Genomic DNA, 23,765 nt, shown 5'->3' with positions numbered 1-23,765 from the left:
CTGGCACCATCCTCTTCGCACCCACCTTTGAGATATTTGTATGTATTGGTGACATCTCATCTCCTACAGATGAAACACGCCAAGGTCCCGGAGTCTCTCCTCACAAGAGGGAGGCTGCAGACCCCTCGTCATCTTCGTGGCCCTCCGCTGGCCCCTCTCCAGTAGCTCCTCTTGTACTGAGGAGTCCGGAACCGGCCACAGTAATTCTCTGCCAGGCCAAACTCCCATCACACTCCATTAAGATGAGTGCTCGGGGGGCTGGATGAGCTGCACCGGCCACAGCTGCGGGCCCTCGGAGCTGCCCGTGGGGTTCCACAAGGCCCCGGGTGGGCCGTGAGCCCCGTGCCGGGCTCGCACAAGGCCAGGGCCAGCCCCGCCACGTCCCACAAGGCGCCGCGGGCTGCCGCCCGCTACGCGAGTTCCGGGCGGGGCGTTCCCCGCGCCCGTAGCAACCGGAGCGTTCGCGGTAGCAACGGCACCATGGTGAGTCCTGCGGCCGGGCGGCGGCGGGGGCTGCGGCGGGGGCCTGAGCGGGCCCCGGGCCGGCGGCGGCACTGAGGGGCGGCGCGGAGCCCCCCGCGGGCCGGGCCCCGCCGGGCAGCCCGGGCTCGGCGAGAGCCGTCCGGGAGGCAGCGTGGGGCTCGGGGCGGCGGCTGAGCGGGGGACGGTAGCCTGCTGCTGTGCCTTGGGAAAGGGGGATTTCGGGGATAAGCGACGAAGGAGGGGAGTCTCACAAACCTCAGTTATTACGTGGTTTTAAGGCGGCAGTATCGGCCATCACTACAGCGATTAGCTTGGTATCTGTTGCTGTGCAATTCCGATTTCATCTATTTAACATACAAATAAATGTCTGCAAATAAAGGCGAAGTGTTGCTATTTTGCTTTGCCCTGGGGGGATCTAAATTTTGGAAATACTCTGTGTTCAACTGCCATGTTTTGGGCGGGGGGGGGGAAATACATCTTTTGTTACAACTATTACTAGTACAGGTGTGGTTATTTTTTCCCCTTAAGAGATTCTGTTTCTTGTTCCTGCCATGTTGATGCTGACCATTGGTCACCCTGGAATTTTGAGTATCTCAAGTATTATGACTTTCTTTAGTCTAAATACCTGTAGAAAATTGTTCAATAAGCAGGTAGAAGAACCCTGCAGATAAGCTTCTTGGAGAGAAGTTTCTCTTAAGTAACCTCCCGTGGCAGAAGATATCTGATTTACCAGCAGAAATTTTAAGTGTGCCTCAAAGAAAATGAAGCCCCTGATATGTGCTCTCCAGATAACCCACTGTGCTGGTGTCCATGTTTCCATCAAAACGGCAGAGATAAGTCAGTAGAGGTCAGGGAAGAAGCTGCTCCTTGTGCTCACATGGATGAATAGCTTTAAAGTCCAAACTGGTTTTAGGCATGACTTTGAAACACCAGCAGGCACTGGTCTTATAAATGCATTTCTGCCTTCAACATGAGTGGCTGAGATCACATACCCAAGTGCTGTGGTGATTGGCTGCCGTAAGTATGAAAAAGACAATTAAGTTCCTGCCCAAAAAACCCCAATTAACTGGAAGACAGCTGTTTTTGCTGGCACAGTGGTAGCTGTTAATAGGCTTGAATGAGGCTTTTGTAGTGGGAACTTAGGGATGTGATCTTCTGAACCAGAGGAGGTCATGCAGATGTTCATCTTTGGCAGACACTGGGGAGCTACTGATGTGGCACAAGTTTGCAGGTCATGTCCAATGGGATTTAGAGCTAGCTATCAATTGGTATAGACCAGATTGAAATGAATGCCTGTCAATGGGCAGAAACAGCTGGGACATCTGAGGATGTCTAAATGGAGGTGCATGTTGATGTTTGAGATGCACACTCAGGCACCCTGATGTTGCTGGCTCTTAGGCTGTTGCTGGGTATTCAGTGGCTGTGGCCATTTTTTATATGCAGCTGCCTTGGCTGTTGCCTTTTACTGGTGGGACTAGAGTTTCCTGTGGTCAAGAGTAAAGTACCCAACACTAAAGCTCTGTGACTGAGGTAGCTGCCTGTAAGGTGTTTGGTGGAAGTTAGTTTGTTGGCTTTAACTTTTATAGTGTGTGGGGGTTATATATCTGATTACCTGACAGGCTGCTTTTATCCACATGTACTGCTACACTTAAGAGCAACAGAGATGCCAGAACTAGAGTCCTCCTGTATTTGTAGAAAGAAGGCTGTTGATCAGTGTTTGTAAAAGGTTGATCTCTGAAACCTTTTTAGTCTAAAAGATATCTTGGAATATGTTTAACGTTTAGAGAAGCATTATACGTTGTTTATATATTATTGTTTTGGATATCTTTGTGTGGTTTCACTAAGACTCTGATGTGAGGCAGAAAAGTATGAGCTAGTGACTACAGAAAGTGGGTCAGTCCTTAAAAAGCCTTAAAAAGCCTTCAAAAGCAGCTCTCAGGTTTTTCCAAACTGATTAATACATGTTTTCACATTGCATGGTGTAACTCAATGCAAAACAATTGGAAAGAAACCCCAAATATATACAATCCAGATTGCTCTTGAGTTTTGGCAAGGTGTACCTCATTTTCTTCAGTGAATTTTAAGAGGCCGTATCATTGTCTGGTCACAGACTTGCTTTCAGACAGGAAGTTGCTAATGTGTGATAGAAAGTGTGAGGGTTTAAGAGCATTAGACTGCAATTTTCAGTGCAGTAACTTCTTATGCTTTTGAATTGAATTTCACCATAAAAGCTGATAAGCAGTGTGCCATGGGGCAGAAAGTAAGATCAGGAATGTCCTGACATTAAGCCCAATGTTTGCTTCTGAAAATGCAGCAAAGTACCCCAGAAAACAAAACTATGGGATACTGGGGGTTTCTAACTTCTTTGACTTGGCTGACCCAAGATAATACAGGAGAGTGGTAGAAGGGGGGCCAAACAAGCAGGATAGGGAGAGGGCAGGGAGAGGAAATAGATTTGCAGTGAACAAGCCACTTAAAAATTTCAGTGAATATTCACTTAAATTTGTTTCATTTTTAGGCAAAAGCAACGACCATCAAAGAAGCTCTAGCCAGATGGGTAAGTACTAGAACAGTGTCTAGTGGTGCAGGGTTTGACTGTATTCAGCTAAATTTGTTTTTCAAACGTTTTAAGAAATGTTTGCTTGAAACATCTGCCTTAAGAAGTTTCACAAAGTAAAATGATGATTACTGTTGTTGTTGTATAGTACATTCTGTTGGACTTTCTATATGTTCCTGTTAAATTGATACAACTACTAAAGATTAGTCTGTTTTGCCCTCCTGTCTTGTTCTGCTGAATGTGCATTGGCCTGAAGCCACAAAGAGATTCAGAGCTGGGAAGGTATTATGTTTTAATTATGCTCTGTTCACTTTACCTAAGTGCAGTCCTTCCCATAGAATAAACAAGTATGAAATTCTCACCGTACTGAATTCAGTGAAACTTCTACATGTCTTTTGACATATGGTGCCTCATGTTGTGCAAAGCTTAACTCAGAATGAATTTCTTGGGGTTTTTTTCTTCTTAAAGTAACTGTGTTAATGCAGAAGCTCATTTGTCTGGTGGTGGCTGACCTGGTGTTCCAGAAAGCTGTGTGTTGGCCAGGATGCAGATGTAATTTCAAATGATGAGGCAGGATGCTCTAGGGTCAGGTTCATTGTCCAGTAAAACCAGTGAAAATCTTTCCCCAGTCTCTGAATTTTAGATAAAGGCACAGATGTGCTGTCTGGTGTACATGTGCTTCCCTGCTAATTCTGGCCAGCTGCTAGAGCAAGGATTTATAAATGTTTTGGTCTCTAGAAGATCTGGATGTGAGAGTGTGGGCAGGTACACTTGAAAGCCAGAAGCTCAAGGTACTAGCCTGTGACTGAAGATTGCTTCCATTTTGAGTTTTATCATTGTTTAGTACCTTCAGTATTTCAGGGGTTTTCCAGTTATGTTGGTATATCCCACAAACTTCACTCCTGCTCTCCTAGTAAGAACTAGAATGCAACGACTTGCAGACATTAGCATTACTAGAGGTATGAACTGTATATTAAAAGTTTGCTTTTTCTCCCTCACTCTTTCTGCCTTCCAGAACTTCAGCTCCATGTTTCCTATGACAGATTTATTTTTCATTTGCTCCTCTGTCACATGTCTCTTAGACAGAATCAGCCTGTGTCAGTGAGTTTCCATCAAAGTTAGGCATGAAGTGCTGAATTTGCTTTTCTGTTCAAATTATTGGGGGTGGGTCTAAATCTTCTTTTTACTCTTCCTAATCTGGGTCCATGTGACTTGTACAACTGGATTTGGTGTTGTGTTGCATTCTGAATTTTTTGCTTCCCTTTGGCATAAGGGTTTACCTAAGCCCTACAGTCAGGGTGACATTAGTTGAATCAAAGCAACTTGAAATCAAAGCAGCTTCAACTTGGCAAACATGTAACCTGTTCTTAAATATGTCTGTTCTACCTATACTTTCTCTGTGGCATATTGTGGTTATGCAGCTGCTTACAGAAGTACTTGGCAATCAGGATGAATTTTCTTCCTGCAGATGCTCACTGCTGGCCACAGTCTGTGTTGGAAGCTCTCTCCCTTTCATGTTTTTAAGGAAAAATGTATTTTTATTTGTTGGTATAAGTGGACTGATTACAAACTGAGTGTAAATACAAATAGATACAGTGCTGTTCTTAGAAAAGAAAATGGAAGTTTCCCATTGATATAGTTACTTTGTTTGAACAGGTATAGGCATATTCCAGCAAAACATCTGACATGCTTATTTGCTAAATCGCTAATTATGAGTAAAATACTGTCACACTGAATTTGGACAGAAACTGGAATATAAATAAATGTACAAGACAACATTTTTTTTATTAGATTAGGTTTTCTGAAGTATTTTGGGTGCATAAGAGGAAAAAGAATGTTATGAAAACCTGATGTTCTGCAGTGGGATACTAAAAGACTTACAGGATATGATTAATTTAATTACAAAGTAGCCATATAAACTGGGGCACACTCAGCTATCTCTCTTTTCAGTAGATGCATGAAATGGGGGAGAAAACAAGAGTCCTTGTTTTTAAAGCGCCAGGATTTCTCCTTTGTTAATGGACCTCCAGTCCCTGCACTGAACACTGAGTGAACTGACAAAATGCTCCCTTTGTGCTGGCAGGGAGGCAGCTGTCAAAACTGCTGCTACTCTAAATAGATACTTGTTCCAAGTGTTTAGTCAATAATTGCCATCACTTCCGAATTTTAAGAACTTTAATAGACTATATTTTTAATAAACCTAAATGCTGAAGTTACGTCCATTTTTCTAAGGCTCTGAATTATCAATCTAGGTTGTAAATAGGAAATCTGTTTTTTCCTGTATTCTCTAAAGTGTGACATCTTCCCCCACTCTTGCTTAATGGCTAATTAGAATTTTTTGGGGGGGGATTCTTAACACTGTGATTCTGTTGAGGTTCTCCCCCAAAAGATACTACCCTGTGTTCAGTTTGTGTTGTGAGTTAGGCATGAATTCTGAGATTTCTGGGTGAAGTGGGAAGGAAACTTTTCTGTCAGAACTTTTAACATCTGCTTCTGCTGTAGATTGGCCCTAGCTGAGATTTCTCTATGTCAGTCTCCATGGAAATACCTTAATTAAAAATTTTAGCCTTCCATTTGTTCTCCATTCTCTGTGGCAGATGACTCCTTGATTAAATTGCTCAACTGTTACACAACTTTTAAAAACCAGCATATGTAATGTGTAAGTTCTTTTGATATCTTGAAAATAAGCTAGCCTTACCTTTTTTATGCTACACCAGCAGGAATCTTGGTAACAGTCCTCAAAATGCTTTTTCTTTCCAGTAGTATATTGGAGTTACTTCTATAGTAATCACTTTTAGAGGAATTTTTTTAGTATAGTAGTTTTTGGTAATTGCATGTAGCAGTGAGTGTCTTCCTCACCTTCTCTTTTCTTTAGGAAGAAAAAAGTGGCCAGAAGGCTTCAGAGGCAAAGGAAGTGAAACTGTACGGGCAGGTTCCTCCTGTGGAGAAGATGGATGGTGCTCTTTCTGCTCTTGTTAACTGCGAGTAAGTTCAATGAAAAACCTGTTGGGAACAAAATATTCTCCTCTCTTTGTTTCAGTTTCTCTGCTGTCCACTGCAAATATGTATTTACTATGTTCAAGTAGTAAGTGGTATTTAAAATCAATGTCAAGTCAATGGTCTTCAAAGCAGCAGCCTCCTCTTCTTTTTCCTAACTGAGCTTTTCTTTCTACATATAGTTGCCCTTTTTAATTCAAAGGCCCCTGTAACTTAACTCAGAAGGTGTTAGGATAGATTATGTATTAATATTTGTCCCCGGAAAAAATATATATTGTGTATCAGTATATAATTGCAGATCTGTGTTTGGAGTCTGTCAGCTAACTGGCACATTTATGATCCACTCCAAAATTCATGGAAAAAAAAGAGGCAATTTGAGCAGGACTTTCAGAACGAGATTAGAGTAATTTCAGAAATAAACATCCATGCACTTGATAAAGCTAGGCATCAAAAGATAATCCAGTATGTCATGTAAGTAACTCATGGTACTTTCCCTGAAGCTAAATAAAGTTGAAGAAATCTCGATGGTTTGAGGATATTTTGAGTCTGTTTACAGACTAGTTAGTTCACCATCTAATGAGACAAGAACATAAAATTATTTCTAATGCAGTGGTGTTTGGACATGGAACTCTTCCAATGTAGTGATCCCTTATATACTGTGAATTGATTATTCTTGCTTTTAAAGGAAACTATCGCTGTCTACAAACTGCATTGATAGAATCGCCAACTTGAACAACCTAAGTAAGTGACAAGCCAGCTGTCCATTGTGTTTCTTTTCTAGTTGCCTGGTTAGGATATATACCATCATTTGTTATATGTGTCCAGCTTTATTTATACCTATTATTATCCTTTTTTATTCCCTCCTCACAGAACATTACAAGTGACCTTTAAAATGATCAGTCTTAGTGGAGAATGCATGCTGAGCAGCAGTGGTGTATTGAAGCAGGTATCCCTGCACTGGCCTTGACAGTTGTATCACAGTGCAACAAACAAATAATTCCCCTCAGTAAGCACTTCAGTACCCTCCAGTGGGCCTTGCTGTGGTATTCAACACCTAATCAGTTCTAGAGTGATGTCATGACCATTTTCCATGCTCCTGATGGAGACAGTCTGCTGTTCAACAACTCTGCAAATGCATTATTGGTTGCAGTGAGGTTGGAGTGTTGTAGACCTGGATGGAAAAATGTCATTCCACTTTGCAGAGGATTGGATATACTTAGTTTCATTTTGTTCATACTTTATAAATGGATGTGCCACCTGTCTAGAAGTAGAGCTTCTCTTTCTTAGACAGCTTTCTTTGAAACTCTTAGGTTACTGACTTTGGAGCACAAGTCTTAATGGTCTGTCCTCAAGACTTGGACTGTGGCATGAGGCTGGAAAAGGGCTGCAGGTTTTGAAGTGGAGCTTCCAGGCTTTTCTGTTCCCATTAAAATGTCAGCTGGATAGATAAGGATCTTGGAATCTCATCCTTTCCAACTCCACACCAAGAGATCTGTCAAAGAGCTTGATGAACTTATTTCTTTTCATAATAAACTCAAACTTCAAAAGATTTGGAAGTACAGTTTTTTTCAGGGAAAAAATATTCTAGTAGTCTTTCCAAATAACTGTTCTGTAATACTTCAATTGAGTAATTATCATGAGAAAAAAGAAATTAGGTAGTTATACAGAGAAGTGAAACCAATGAAATTTTTTAGTGGGATAAAACATTAAAAGCCTTTAAAGTATGTTAAATATTTATAATAATGTAGATTCAAAACATCCACTCTATACCAATTATTTGATGCTAAAGCCAGACAAACTAGAACTAAGTTGAATGTCTCTCATCAGGCATCTGTAAGGCAGCTTTATATGCTGCCTTTAGTATAGAAACCAAATCTGCTGCCTTAAAATACGATCAGAACCACTTCTGCTTGGAGAAGAAGAGATATGAATTACGTAAGATCAAAAGAAGCAGGTCAGCAATTAGAGTTCAGGTGCAAGGTAAAATAATAATTTTTATTCAGTATTTATCAGGACTGAATTTCAACTAGGTAACCTACACATGAGCAGCTTTGTATTCATGAGTGTATTTCTCAGCTTTCCCCTACATCCGTTCCTGCTGATCTGTTTAGGTCAGGAGGTTTTGTTTCTGTTAGGCCATTCTTTCTTAAGGCAGCCTGTTTGGAGTGCAGTTTGTAAGCAGAATATGGTGTTTTACCTGACTTACAGCATCTTCTTATTGAAAAAAACCCTGTTTATTAACAAGATTTTTTTTTTTAATTTATTACAGAAAAATTGAGGATTCTGTCTTTGGGAAGAAATAACATAAAGAATTTGAATGGATTGGTATGTGCTTTTTAGTATCAATCCTTCACTAACAAAATAGAATGTGGGGTAATTCCCCTGTGTTTATACAAGTCTTTGCTGAATTTAATAAAATTAATTGAATAAAAGATTAGGCACTAACCTTTTATATTCTCCTTTTGCTATCCTCTGTTCACTCTTACGCATTGCTTCTGAATTTTCAGACAATCATTCACTTTTTTTTTGGTTCAAATTCTCTTCATGTTTGGAAATTCTGCTACACTAATTTACTACACAGAAAAATTTTAGAAAGAGAGATTTTGTTGTCTTTAATGAAGATGATCAGAACTTTTATTTGAAAACTGCCATCTATCTGTAAAGCCATTTAGATCCACTGGCTTTACATGAGTATAATTCCTACAGACTTTTTGCATGCCGAATTTTCTATCTGAAGGTTCTTAGGCTGTGCTTCTTTAATACCAATATTGGCTGTCCTATAAACATGCACTTCCTGAGAGTCGGTCCCTTTTATGTTAACTGGCACCTGGAGCAATATGGCTTTGGAGAGGATGGTAGCAGGACTGAGTCTACCTAGTAGGGCAAAATTTGTTGAGGAAAAAATTGGATCAATTTTGTTACGTTTGAATTCGGGCCAGAAGAATATTTTTTCAATCAGTATTTTTTTAATGAATATATAAATTATTTTCTTTCTCAAGAGACACTGTTTCTCTTCAAAGCTGCTCTCACCTTCAGAGCTGCGGTATCTCTTAAGTGTGAAATGCAGAGTTAGTGTGTAATGACTGGTTTTAAAAAACCTGTCTTTTGAGAGGCTTATGAATGTGATTTCTGGCCAGCAGGTACAAACATACCAGAATGTACCAGAATAAATAATGCTCTCACACTGCATAACATCCCTTCCAAAGCACTTGTTGAATTGCATTCTCTTCATATATGCTTGCAGTGCACAAATAGGGAGATTTGTCTCCTCTGCCCCTAAGCCTTAAGAACTACTCCAGCCACCTATGTCTTATTCTATTCTAATATAGTGATTTCTGTCCTCCTTACATATATTTGCATATATAATTTTGCTTTTAATTCCCATGAGTGTTTGCCATGCATAATAATTCAGGACCTGCTTAAAAGGAAATGAGTATTCTCACGGAATACAAGGAAATCAGTATTTTCTCGCGAGGTGACCTGTAGAAGGTGAAGAAAGAGTATGGATAATAAGGAAGATGTACTTCTGCTTATCTGAGTAGTCCTGTCATTTTCCAGGAGGCAGTTGCTGATACTTTAGAGGAGCTATGGATCTCATACAACTTAATTGAGAAACTGCGGGGTATCCGTGTAATGAAGAAACTGAAGATTCTTTATATGTCAAATAATTTGGTGAAAGACTGGGGTAAGCCATGCATCTCTACTCCATAGGGACTTCTCCTGTAGTATGGTGAATGCGTAAGTTCAAGTCACCAAGTGAAAAATAGTGCTGTATCTCATGGAGCTTTGATTCTAACTGACAAGCCTTCAGACACGTGCAAAATCCCTAAACATCCACTCATGCAAGAGAGTAAAAATAGTTACAACATTGAATTTAACTTCTAAGTCCAATTAAGTTCATGCTTTGAATCATCTTTCTCCAACCTCTTTTAAAACGCATCCCTGTTCTTTAACCTGACACCAGTTAGATCCCAAGCAGTCCCTCTCCTGTCGTGTCCCATGCTCTTCATGTTTGCACTGAGTTTGAAAGGAATGTGTGGTGCAGATGTGCTTTCCATGTTCCACATCTGGTTGGTGTTTTTACCTTTGTGGTTGCAGCAGAGTTTGTGAGACTGGCAGAGCTGCCATTACTAGAGGAGCTGGTGTTTGTAGGAAATCCACTACAAGAGAAATTTGCCGCTGATCAGAACAGTTGGATTGAAGAAGCAACCAAACGGGTACCCAATCTGAAAAAGCTGGATGGTGAGTTTGGGGCACAAGGCAGTTGGGGTGAGGTAAAAGCTTAATAGAAAGATAACCACAGGGAAATGAATTATAACCTCAGAGATTCATTTGTGTGCCCATGAAACTAATATTCCTCCCTCCTCTTTGGAGTTATTCAGAAGTAGTTACTGAGATCCTGGCCACAGTGTTTGATGGGTTATGGAGTGTTAAATCCAAGTGGTCTTGCAACCTACAGTTGGGCATTATTCTGTAGTTACCTAAGTAGTTTTATCAAATACCTAATAAGGGAACTGAAAGATTTAGCATTAAATAAGTTAACAAGGCTTTCATCTGCCAAGCTGAATTACAGTTTTCCCAACAAAAGAGGTGACATGAGAGAATGGGGATAGACAGGGATATGCTCTGGTTCACTTTTGATGCAGGAGCAAATTTTCAAAACTGCATGCAAATTTCTTAAATGCCTGAATATCCCCCTCCATTACTGCAGTAAGCCTCAATTTGTGATCTGTCCTCTCCTATTTAAGACACTGATAGGAAAAGATATTCAACTGTTTAGACACTAAAAATTAGATAATGTTGAAATCTATTTTTAAATATGTTAATTCCTGTCAATGGAGATGTTAGCTGTTCACTATTATCCCCTGTTTACTAAAGCAGCAAAGGGGAGAGCAGGACTGGTAACACTAAGAAAGAGTCAGAAGAGCAGCAGGGAAGGGAAGAGTGTAGGGATGTCAATAAGAGGAGACAGCTTCATTACAGGGAGCAGTGGATAGGAAATCTACTACCAGATTCTATCTGAAACCAGATCAACTGCAGTAAAAAAAAAAATTAGAAAGTGGAAGCCTGATGAGAGAATTGCACTGCCAGGAAGGCTGTCCTGCAGTGGTCCATTTGCTGTTGTAGTAGGAGAAGTTTTGAATGTAAAACATAAAATGGAATAGGGCACGTATTTGTGGGCAAAAAGTACCCTTGGGTAGTACAATGCTAGACTTACTAACCACACTAAAACTTGGGCATGTATGTCCTGGAAAGGCCCCACAAGAGAAGCGGGATGTGCTGGCTGGTTGTTAGCAGTTGAACTGACTTGGTGCATCTCCCAAAGACCAAGTGAGGCTGATTTTGCAGACCATGCATTAGTACCTTTTTATTCCCTGTTACCCAAGAAGTTGGAAAAACATCCCAACAGAGGAGCTCATCAGTTGAAGGCTTTTCAAGTTAAGACCAGTTCAGGTATGCAGAAGTTCATGTTGGTTAGAATCAGGCAGGAAATACAAGTCTTGACTCTTTCCAACAGGACAGATAAGCTTTCAGGTAGATCATCATTAACTATGTCTTCCTCCTTTTTTTTTTTTCCTCCTAGGTACCTTAGTTGTTAAAGAAGAAGAGGAAGAAGGAGGGGAAGGAGCAGAAGGAGCAAACTGATGGCACTTTCTTGTTGGGTATTAAATTATTAAAGTAATTCCAGATAGCTTGGCACATAAACTTTTATAAAGTATTTGTTTGAAAAAAATCTTTGGGCAGTTTTTAAAAGACCAGCTTATCTCCACAGTCTCTCACCCAAAGAATTAGTTACCAAAAATTGATCACACTGGTTTTGTCAAGCTCATGACACCTTCTGTAGAGACTAGTGGAGCTGAGTTTACCTGCTGTTTGGCTAGCAAGAGATCTTTATTTAAATTGATACATAGCTGGTTTTAATTCCTGATTAGTGGTGCTTGTTGTTCACTCTTGGGTTATCAGAGAACCATTTTAGCTTGTTTGGTGCTGCTGGCCAACATTGAATTGGAAACACTAAGACCAAAAGAACAATGTTGTGGTTTAGAGACACCTGACAAGCTTTGTTGTGTTTAATTTTGTCATGGGTCTTTCTCAGTATTTTTAATATACGAGTTTGCCTTTTCATTCCTTGAAGTGTTATGCCAAACAGGCCCAGTAGTTGCAGACATACGCACAAAAAGGTATCGGTCTGATGATTGCCTGTTCCTGGCTTTAAGTCTTGAAATGGGCTTCTCACATTGGAACTCAACTGCGTTGCTTAGAAGGCCATGTATAACTTATATATTTATTTATTTTTAGGAGGCAATGGGAATTCTTTGCATGGTTTCAGTAACACTAAAATACCTGCTAACTTTGGGTTTTGTCTCTCACTAGTGGCCTATTAGCCTACAGCTGGTTTCTGGCTTTGGATTGGGTCACTGGTGGACATAATCCTTCTCAGCTCTGGAATCTTCCTACAGCTAGGCAGGCTGATAGTAACAGAGAACAGGGAACAGAAGACTGGGGCTTGACAGAAAATTTTGGTATTGGGGATACTCATTTTTTGTGAAAGCACAGGTATAAGCAGTGAGAGAAAGTATATGTAGTTAGTGGGGAAGGTGAGATGGAGAGATGAGAGATGAGATGAGATGAGATGAGATGAGATGAGATGAGATGAGATGAGATGAGATGAGATGAGATGAGATGAGATGAGATGAGGGCACTGGTAAAAAAAGTATTGAAGAGGTACTGTATGTGCTATATTGCAGGGTAACCAGTTTTAGTAAAGCCCCCTTATGTGGCCATTTCTAGTGAAAAGCATTAAACAATGATGAAGACATACCTGATTGCACCGTGGGATGCCAGTAGTATGGTTTTTCTTCTTCTCTTTGAAGAATAGATCGAGTCACCTGAGTAGATTTTTCTGCAGTTCCTTTTTGGTTTTTTAACAAGCTTTTCTTCTAATTTGTGGTACCATCTTTTTTTAAATTGAAGTGGCAACAAGTGTATCTGCTGGTTCCAGCCCAAGCATAGAAGGGATGGGGGCAGAATGCCACTCTTAATTATTTTGTTTGTGAAGATGTGCAGGAGTTGAAATCTTGGAAGTCAAGCTCAGAGATAAAATGGTAGAATTGGCCCAGGCAACAGTAGTACTGATCTCAAGCTCCAGGTATAATTGAAGATTCTTCTAATCAGTTTCTAAGTGAACACTGTGAAGTAGATGATTACAAGACAATCACAGTTTAGTTTCAATATATTGCTACTTAATTTGTGATTATTAAGAGGAATTCTAAAGCATTCCAATTTAAATTGGCAATTGCTGAAGGGGTTTGAGTCTGATTTGGATCTGTTACTAAAAATAAGGTCAAGAGCACAATGGCAAAAACTGAACATTCTTCACCCAGCACAAACTTATTTCCAGGCAGCTGTTCTCTTTACCTGAAACTAGTTCCTTAGTTCACTAGTTCACTGGATTTAGGCAACTTCATTTTAGTGTGTCATTTCTTTAGAAGTATTCTCCTAGCTTTATCATAAGTAAAGACAGCACTGACCAAGAAGCACCATGGAGGAGAGTGTCTACAGTCAGCAGCCATTTCATATGGGCGTCATTTGAAGCCAAGCCACTGTTCACTTGCAGCCAACCACTCCTGGCAAAGTGGGTGTGCTTGGGCAGTACAGAGCCCGTGGCACACTCAGGTCCTACTGGCCCCAGCTGCTGGGGGAGGGCCCACAGGAGACTGGCTGTGCCCTTGACAACTGTAGTTACAGTGTGGGTAATGTGAGCCAGAGCTTGACTGACTCAAAACTTGCCTTCTGAATGTTCCCAACAAGGGGAAATGCCAAATTCATCTCTGTGTTTGGAGATACTTTCAGAATAGACCATGTGGTGCTCTTCTCCTAGTGCTTGGCCACAAAGAAAAGTGGTTGAAGCTCTGGACCTGCTCTCTCCCAGCACATCTGGAAGAGTGGTGTGTATGGCTGGGTTAGCTCCACACGTGAATGGGACAGGAGAAAAAGGGAGTGACGAGCACAGTCCAATGCCAAGTGATCATACTGGTTGATTCTTTAATATCTAAATATGGCTTAAGTCTGTACATTTCTGAAGGTTGTGTTAGATACAGCAAATACTCTACACTTTGGCTATTTTGGGGCATTCTGAGAGCAAAATAGAAACTTCATGTTCTGACTATGTTGTGATGATTGAAACGAAACACAGCTCCATTGACATGTTGTGAGGGATAAGAGCAGTTCCTGGCTCTTGTAAGTGATCAATAGAGGTTATACCTATGGGAATCAGTCCAAAAAGTACTGTAGATGGTGGTAGAGCTGGGTGTATTGTGTGGCCCGCTGGCACTGGTGCTTTCCACGGATTGAACAGCACAAATTCACTAGCTCTTTTCTTTGGGGGCTGCATTACAAATACCACCAAAAAGGAAAAAAAAATCATTCTTGAAGGAAGGAAGCATCCAGTCTTAGCATATAATTTAAAACCCTTCTGGTAAAAACGATGTGCCAGTCTCATTGAAACAATACAGTAAGAAAAGAATAAACTGTGGCTCTTGTTTGTCAGGAGATGCTTCGTCTCAAAGCTGGAAGCTTCACTTAACCTTGTTTTGCCTAATGAGCCATGATTACTCACAAGAACAAACCAACCCCCCCAAACTTTTACTCCTCCAAAGTAAAGTTTCCCTAAAATTTTAAATTTGCACTTTAAAACTATGCACTGGATGTGGTGGAAAACATAGAGAGGTGGCAGAATTAAAAGAGCTGGTTTGCATATTGCTGGTGCTACACGATGTCCTGTGTAAAGTGACAGTGACAGTGGGCCTGTGCGCCCACAGGGACATTGGAGTGAGATGCTGGGAGGCCTGGCTTTCACTTGTACACTTTGCTCTTCCTATCACACCACATCCAGTGAAGTAGTAAGCACACTCTTACTCATGGATGAAAAGAGCACCCATGTAAAATGTGCAAGCCATGTGAAATTCTGCTTTTCCCAGTGAAATTATGGAGGACTAGCATCCACTTTACTCTTTAGAGAAATATCCTAAGATTAAATAAGTGGTAGGAACTAGCTAGGTTTATGCTTGCTTGTTGGCACACTCACCTGTCTTCAAAGAGCTGATGTATGCAGTGATTATTGAGAACTGAGGAAAAATGACAGAAGAGACCTGAGAACCAGCAGATGACTCGGGTGTAGGCTCATCTAGAAAAACCTTCAAGCAAGAGAAGCACTTTTAACATCCCCTTTGGCTATCTTTTGTATACAAAAATTTTGTAGCACGAAAAGCTGTTAAATTTGCTGTGTTTAAATTATTTAGGCCTATGTTTATAAATGTTATTCTGTGAAACTTGTTAAAAAATAATATAACCTTATTTTATACAAATGTCTTTGGCTGATGTGTAACAAAATAGTTCAGCTTGTGAAGAGTATTTGGAAACTAAATTCTGTTCTCATTAAACTTTCCTAGCTGCTCAGGGAGCAATGTATTTATAGTATGATAGCATGTAAATGCTGTTCCTTATTGCCTCTATATTTTAGAATAGAAAATAACTTAAGGCTTTTAAAATGCTGATATATTGTGTTTGTTGTCATCTGATACATAAATATTTTTCAATCTTTTATGACATTGGTTGTCAGAATTTATTCTTAGGTCCTAAGAGAAAAGTCTACTGCTGCTATATGGGGAAAAATATCCAAGTAAGGTTGAGAAATGGCTGATCTTTCTTCAGTACAAAATTACTAATTCACTTTGAATTTAAATTCTGCTAACAGTAATACACAATCAGTTCCATTAAACCCAGATGGGGGAAGGCTAACTGATTCATAAGCCTCTCTAATAGAAACTCTAGCCTTCGGTAGACCATGTCACTGAAATGTAATTTCAAAACTCTGATATAAAGAAAACTCTTTCTACCCCACAGCAGCTGGTCTCAATAATGACAAGAGCAGCATCCCACAGCGATGCCTGTAATGCTATTTAGAAAACATACAGGGAGTTACTGCAGAATTCCTCACAATACCACTAACTCAAAACTTACTAATCACTAAAATGCTATATAAGGTTTCTTTCAGTAGCTGGAATAAATTCCAGAAGCTTGGGCTTAGATCCAGCAGTAAAAAAAGATAGAACCCAAAATGCTCAAAATGTGTGGGTTTTTTCATTGTCTAAGGTTTGTTTGCACAGCCTCAGTTTTTATGCAAAGTACTAAACTTCAGCACTTTTGCCAGCTGGCTTTGACAGGGATGCAAATGCATTACTTAAAGCCTGAAAGTCCTGGTCTGTTACCTCAAGTGAAGGCTTCGGTGTTCCCTGTCTCTTCTGCACACCAGGCAAAATAACATTTTTTTCTCCAAACACTACTGCTGATCAACTGCCACAGGCACAGGACTAAACTAAAGCAAGGACTTCTACACTAAGCTGAAAAAATTAGTGTTTTCATGTCTTGGGCTGAGTCTTTCTCCTGCCAGCTTTGCCAAGAATATTGAAAAGGTCAGTGCAAATTAACAGGTATGCTGCCTTAGATCCTAGGTGCAATCTCACAGAAGACCAGTCAGGCACTGATACACATTTCTGCCACCTGCTTTATGTAGCATTTGTAGCTTTTAAAGACATCATGCCTATAGCTGTGAGAACACCTGTGTAGCCTAGTTAACTAAAAGGTTAAGTACCAAAACAGAAGGACTTGTGACAGCCTCCTGTGCACCACAGCCCGCACAAACTCCCAGCCACTCCCTCACACCATCAAAAAACGCAGCTAAGAAACTATTTTTTAAACCTCATTTAATAAAAGGTTTTTTAGATATATAGAGGATATTAAGTAAATAAGTTACATAGTACATTACAATCACATCAGCAAGATTTCCTTTAGTGTATTAATATTTTATAAAAAAGCACACAAAAAATAAATTCAGTCAAGTCTATCACAACTGTACAGCAACAGGTAAATATATTTATATATGTACATTTTAAACATGTAACAGTCTTTTAAAAGGTGCCCTAGGCAGCAGACACGCAAAAGGAAGTGTCTGCTCACTTGTTAAAATAAAAGTAATATACTTTATTATAAAGCATTTATACAGTAATTACAAAGGCTGACTGCTCCTGTACAGTACACCAAAGCTTTGACTACAAATTTAAAAACAGAACATAAAAAGAATGAACACAAAAAAAAGTTTATATCAAATCTGAACTACAAGGGGAAAAATACATGTGGAGAAGCTGCAGAAAACTTTTTTAAAATACACAATTACATTTCTATAAAAATATATGTTGTCTTCTAATCTGGAGAAGTTAAGGGTTTTTTTAGGCTCAGCTGTCAGTGGAATCTTAGTCTTGGAAAGAAAGATCCTTAGACAGCTTGGGATTCAAAGTTTGTGTCTTCTTAACATATGACACAGGTGAGAAGGAGGGAAAGTAAAGCAGTTGAACCCAAGTGACGAATTTACATAGAAACTCACCCCCACCCCCCGAAATCAAACATGATTGATAGACTTGCTTCTCTGTCTCTTTAAAGCTTTAAAAACTTCCAGACATACAGCAGAAGATAAAGCAGGGAGAAAGTTTGTGTGGGAAAATGTGATCAGTTTCTGGTAAGCACTGGACTAAATGTGCCATTGTATGAAAGCAGACAAGATTCCTATGGCTATCGTCCTTCCTACTCCTGTTTCTTTAAAATACAGTATGTATCTGGAGGAACCATCTAGTCCACTGCCTGAAAGAGAATTAAGAAGTGTATAACTGCTGAGAATGAGAAACCACATTTGTGGTTAAGGAAACACTTTTTTTGAATGTTGATTTTAATCTAAGATTGCTGTAATGATAAAAATGACCAAACGCCTCCGTTTGATAAATCAGAGAGTATTTTTAGTTAATTTGGACTTTGTCTACAATGGGTTTAACAGATGAGTTACCTTTAAGCTTCTGATTTTTCTATTTTTGCCCTGCCTTTAAGCAGCTACATCCCTACCTGTTTCTAGCCAGCAAAAGTCCATGGTCCTGCACAGCTGAGTGAAAATCTGTAGGCCTTCAATTTACAGAGCCAAGTTCTCTCTGATACCATCACCTGTATCAGTAAATGAACAAACATCAAATAAATTAAAATGCAGAGTGGTTCTTGCAGCTAGACTGCAAAACACCTGCAGCTATATCAGATACGCATCACAAGTGCATGCATCTATCTAGTAATTACATACACACACAGTCTTACAAAACTCAGATGCTATCCCATGCAATCACAAACCTGAAAGACTGAATCTCTCTGTAAAGGGCAGGCAGAAGCACAGGCAGCAGTACATGATCAGGGCACAACGTGACCTGTTGCTGCATCTCTGTGATGCCCTATGCTGGCATCAAGACTCAAGTAGGTAATGGTTTTGAAACTGCCATCTGACTATATGACCACCTGAAGCCTGATCGTGCACTGTAAAAGGCGAATCTATTAGTACACATTTACAGAATTGACTCTATAAATCTTATTTTTGTTCCCATATAAAAGAGCTAAAGCAAAGAGACACCTCGTTCAAATCAGTGACTTTTTACTGCCCGTTTTCTAAATTAGCAGCAAACCCTTACACTAAATGGGGATCAATCAACAGGCCTTTAAAGGATGGAAAATAATGAGCATGGAGTTTTAAAACAGACATATCAACAGAACATTGACAAGAATTTTGTTTGTTTGAAGTGGGTTTTTTTAAATCTTAACTGGAATAACACCAACTTAAATTAACACTGTGCTGCAGTAAAGAGCCACTCAAGAGTAGGACATAACTCATTCCAGATTAGATAAATTCCATCCAAATGCTTTGTCCACAGAATATGGGAGTTGGTGTTTGGGTTTTGGTTTTGTTCTTTTTTTAAAAAACAATTCCCTGCCAACTTTTGCTAGTAGGCAGGATCTAATTCAAATGCAGGATCAATTCCAAACTCCTACCATAAGCCAGTGGGCAGCAGGCTTGGCTTGCCTGTTTGTTTTTTAAGATGACACTTGGAGGAGCTGTTTTCCTTACTACCATGCCAGAAAAGAAGTCTTCTGGTGGCTACTAGCAATTCAAAAATATGCTCAGAAACATTCCAACTTGATGCCACTTACTTGGCACATTTACCTGATTGTGGTCAGCCCTGCTAACCCACAGCTGTTATAGAGGTTAGCCTCAGAAAAAGCCCTTTCCTGATTTTCTTCCAGTGACAGACTGTGTCCAGGTTTCCTGTTCTCTTCTACCTTATACTGCAGCAGGGTGGGAGAGGAACAACCAGTACTGGAATCAGTACATAATATACACAACATTTTTCTGCAAATAAAGAAAATCTCTGATTTGTTCTAATCAGCACCTCAATGGCTTGTCCTTGATGAGAGGAAAAATTATATCAGTTTCCTAAAATAGGGAGAATCAGTGAAAGATGTGGCCTTTGGAAGACTGTAATAATGCTTGCAGTTGTTTTACCTACTGTCCCTCCAGACACAGTGTGCTAAAGCTTCTGTTCTCTGCAAGGGCCCTACAATAATGGTAGACAAGCATTTTCTCCAATTTATAAAAGAAAAAAAGGTAACAATCAACACTGAAACCCTTAATAGGAAGACTGATTTGCTTAAGCTTCTTTTTAAAGAAGCAGCTTTTAGTTCTTTGCAGTTTTTGAATGATTTTAACAGTTCATGATGTGCCATCTGCTTCCACAGCCTGGTTAGTCAATAAGACCCATACACATGGAACATGGAACAGTCATCCAAATGCTGACATAAAACCCAGTTTTGATAGGAATGAAAAATACAATCTTGACAGAAAATTGAACACTTACAGGTGAAAGTGTCAACTTTGCAAAAAGTGCAGTCCTTAATGGTGTTCCTCCTGATTTTGCAAGAGTATTAACTCTTTCTGCTATTCAGAAAAAGGATTCTATGCAAAGGCATAGATACATCAAAGCAAACATTGTACAATACAGTCTCCCAAACAAGAGAGCCAAGCCATCATAGTTGCATAAAACTACAGGGCAAGAAGAGTGACAGACGACATGCTGGAGTTAGAGCCTCTTTCCATAGTTAACCAGGAATTTATCTAGCAGCTGGAAGGGTCAAGATTAAAAAAAAAAAAAATCTGCCAGTCAGGCACACTCTGTAGTTCACATACAACAACATCTCCTGGATCCTTGCTGGGGAAGGCAGGAGCAATCAGCTCCTTCAGTACAGGTCTGGTCTGACACAGTGCCAGCACCCAAGAAGCTGGGGATCAGTGCTGCTCCTAAGGACTGGATGGAGGGAGGGAACTGGGCAGCTAGGCTACAGGCTGGGACCAGCTGCCCACGAAGCACAAGGGATTCTCTGCATCCTTACAAAAAAATGATAAATGTGGGCTTATAAAGATGTACAGAACAATCCTGTGCGAATCTAACATCTGTCACCTGGGCCACTTCTTCTTAACTCTTTCACCAGGAGCTTTTGGTGGCTAGACTTTTTGGGCTACTAGCTTGTGTCAGTTCTGAAAGAAGAATCAGCCTTTCAGCAAAGAGCACTGCTCATACCAGGACAACCCAGCAGGCAGCACTGCCCAGCCCACTGGTGTACAAATAGGTGACAAGCTTCTCCTGCATGTACATACTGTCTGACAGCAGCTATCAGGGAAACTAGGGCCCCACCACAAAAGCTTGATGATGGCAATTTCAAGGAGTAAATGAGGGCTGCTACAAGACAGAAGAGGATATTGAGAGGTAAAAATGTTCACAGAGGGATCACTGCTGGAGATGAGAGTCCATTCCTCCCATTTCTGAGGTGCACACAATCCCGCACACAAGAAGATCTGGGTTCATTTTCATTAAACAAACTTGCTCCCATTTATGCAAATTCAAATCCAGCAGTTTTCATTTCAAATTGCACTTGTGAAGCCCAGACTTCTTTAAGTTAATCAAAGGCTGACTATTTCGTCTTCCAAGATGAGACAACCTGCAAGGCCTGTGGCTACTCTAATCCCACAGGATATTTTTATATTCATTGCTACATTCTTAATGCCATAAGATAAATGACCTTAGGCTTCCATTTGAAAAAGAAACTTCCTCTCAAAAGGAAGAAGACTGTCTTGCTTATCCCACTTTTCATTTTTGTGAAACAGAGGTCAAAAGTGCACACCATCTTTCCACAAAGCTTGTTGTTTGCCTGAATAACTGCTCAGAAAGAAAGGCAGGAAAGCATAAAAAGAAGAAGAACTTGCTGAGAAAGGAAACAACTAGAAATCACAAGTGTCACAGTAACTGGATACACTTAGCTCAGAGCAGAGCTTCATTTTCTTGCTCCAGTCTGGAAACCTTTATATCCAAGAGTCCCACTACCATGATTCCTGACAAGAACAAAAAGAAAGGTCTGACTGACCTGAGAGAACTTACTTCCACTGCAGGTGACATTGTTCTATTATGTACCTCGGATATCATTATAAATAGAATAGAAATCTTATTAGTCTTAAAAAAAAATCCAAGTTTAAACAAATCTTGTTATCCACCGTTCTGGCTTGGTCAGTACTGGCAAGGTGAAGTGGAACATGTGACATGAGGAAATGGCAGCACTGAAACCTCCGAGACCTGATGGTTCAGGTAAGAAAAGTGCAAGCAAAAATACGTGAGACCACCAAGAGGGAGGTTGGGTCCAGCCTTGCTACTCCCTCCACTTCTGGTCTGCTGCTATATTTCTCCGTCCTCATCTGAGCTGGCGCTGCTGCTCCCGCTGCTGCTGCTCCCACTGTCACTGCTCTCTTCCTGCTGGACCTGGCTGCGGGCTGCTGCTGCCGCCGCCGCTGCCTCCTTCTCTTGCTGCTTCAGCGCCGCCGCCTTCTTCTCCTGCTCTGCATGGCTCTTCATGTGAGCACTGCGGCTCTTCACCTTGTAGAACACCCTGAGGAAGGCACACATGTACATTAGCACTGGCCCCTCCTATGGCCTCTTTCATCACTTCTCCAAAAGAGCTTCTGCTGCTCCGGCCTCGAGTTCGTGAGCTTCGGCTCCGGAACTCCCGCTGGCTCTGAGATAGAGCACCTACAGCAAACATCACTTGGCGTGCGGCAGCACAAGGTGCAATGCTAGCAGGAGATCCTGAGCACCCTCAAACCACTTGCTGTATTTCTTACTGTGGCCATTTCTCATTCAGCTCTGAATTCAGAGGGGCAGTATCTGAATTATGCACATGCTGCTTAACACAACAGGGCCCTAGTTTTCGGGTGTACCCCTGTGCTGCAACAGTACCATAAGCATGGAGGCAAATGACAGCCCAATGCCACTCCGGAGCCTTGTCCACACAGCTCGAAATGTTTGAGCTTTTTCCTTCTGACTTCACATTTCTGTGATCTATTCCTCCATCTTCCACCATTAACTATTTGGACTTTGCATCAAACGCCACAAGTGAAGTTCAGACACCATTAAGAATCCTTGTCTGCTTGTCCTGTGTCAGAGGCCAAGACCAAATCCTAACTGCCTGACCTCTCACAGCACTGCCCTTTCCAATGCCACATGCTCCCCATGGGCACAGAGACAGGGTGCCTTCAGCAAAGTTCCAGCATCAGAGGAATCTGTCACATCCCTGGTGATGTAACTGGACACAGATTGCAGTTTTTGCCATCCCCTAGCTCAGTATCTTTTTAAATAAAGGGATAACCAGTGGTATTACAAGACTGTTGTTTTAAGAGTAAGCAACTTATGTAGGGAACTGAATTTTCTTGACAGTTATTATTCTGTTGGCAACGCACCTACAAAAACTACTAAAGTTGTGTGAGGAAATACAAATATATTTGACATCCACCAAAGACAGCTGCAAATGTAACCAGGGGAACTATGTACCTACTGGCATAATAGCTGCTGCTATAACCATGCTAGTGTCTTGTGTTTCTACACCACTGTTCTTAAGTCTACACCATGTTCTTAATATGTGATCTAGCAAATACATAGAAACTTCTCATTACAAAAATGTAAGCATTACAGAGGGCCAATACAGCAGCTGCTTGAAAGTGCAGCTTAACACCAAATACTGTACACGGTTGAAATGCAGGTGTCTCATGCCATTTGAGGAAAAACAACCCTTAATTTGCAAGTATTAGTGGGGCAATGTCATTAAAATTATTGCCAATGTCTATGGCCTAAATAGAAAGACTAAAAGCTCATTTGAGAAAAAGCTTCTACAGGAGATGCCCTCCTGTGATTCTGTGACTGTTGCTGGAAGCAGAGTTGGTCTTACCTGCCGCACTTTTTACATGGAAATGTGTTTTCTGTGTTTTGTGTTTTACTGGTAGCATCTGATTTTATCTTCTGTTTCCTCTTCTTTCTCTGCACTGGAGCAGTAATAGGCTTTCGAGGCTTCACTGTTGTCTCCCTTGGCTTCCTCCCAATTCTGCTCATGACAGTTGCCTCTTGACGCCTCATATTGGTGTCATTGGCCTTTGCAAAGAGGAGAGGAGTTGAGGCAAAGTGACACTTAAAACCCAGCATCAGAAGGAAGACAGTGGCTGAGCTCCAGTGTTTCACTTATTCCAGACAAAGGTTTTATTTAATGAGAAAGTCTTCAGGCTATTTTAAGGACATTTCTCATCATGGCCCTCTGTGTGCACCAGCCACAAAGAATACATTGCATTTTTCCACCTTACACATCCCAGTTCTCCCATGACAGCACACAGTCTGGTTGATAGCAACACTCTGAGCTACCTCAGCTCAATCTCTTGCTCCAGAAAAAGTTAAGAGATGGAAACTTTTTGCATCTGGAACTGCCCACCTGTTTTCTA

At 40.7% G+C, this 23,765-nt stretch overlaps 2 protein-coding genes across 4 annotated transcripts in view; one reads left to right on the top strand and one right to left on the bottom strand.

Moving 5' to 3' along the window:
• The first annotated feature begins 402 nt into the window (after positions 1-402).
• Positions 403-15,613, top strand: DNAL1 (dynein axonemal light chain 1). The gene is made up of 8 exons (XM_069017464.1): positions 403-483; positions 3,002-3,040; positions 5,916-6,025; positions 6,723-6,778; positions 8,307-8,362; positions 9,596-9,722; positions 10,136-10,279; positions 11,622-15,613. The coding sequence occupies exons 1-8, from the start codon at positions 481-483 to the stop codon at positions 11,681-11,683; spliced, it is 597 nt and encodes a 198-aa protein (XP_068873565.1). The 5' UTR covers positions 403-480; the 3' UTR covers positions 11,684-15,613.
• Positions 15,614-16,827: 1,214 nt separating this feature from the next.
• Positions 16,828-23,765, bottom strand: part of MIDEAS (mitotic deacetylase associated SANT domain protein) — a 55,594-nt gene continuing 48,656 nt past the window's right edge. For all 3 annotated transcript variants that reach the window (XM_069017461.1, XM_069017462.1, XM_069017463.1), the window contains exons 12-13: positions 23,225-23,424; positions 16,828-21,892 (exon numbers count right to left, since the gene is read on the bottom strand). In XM_069017461.1, coding sequence (XP_068873562.1) covers positions 21,682-21,892; positions 23,225-23,424 — 411 coding nt within the window. In that variant the 3' untranslated portion in view covers positions 16,828-21,681. The remainder of the gene's footprint in view (positions 21,893-23,224; positions 23,425-23,765) is intronic.

The sequence above is a fragment of the Aphelocoma coerulescens genome, chromosome 5, assembly GCF_041296385.1.
Source record: "Aphelocoma coerulescens isolate FSJ_1873_10779 chromosome 5, UR_Acoe_1.0, whole genome shotgun sequence".
Taxonomy (NCBI): Eukaryota; Metazoa; Chordata; class Aves; order Passeriformes; family Corvidae; genus Aphelocoma; species Aphelocoma coerulescens.
This window is presented reverse-complemented; position numbering and strand designations above follow the sequence as displayed.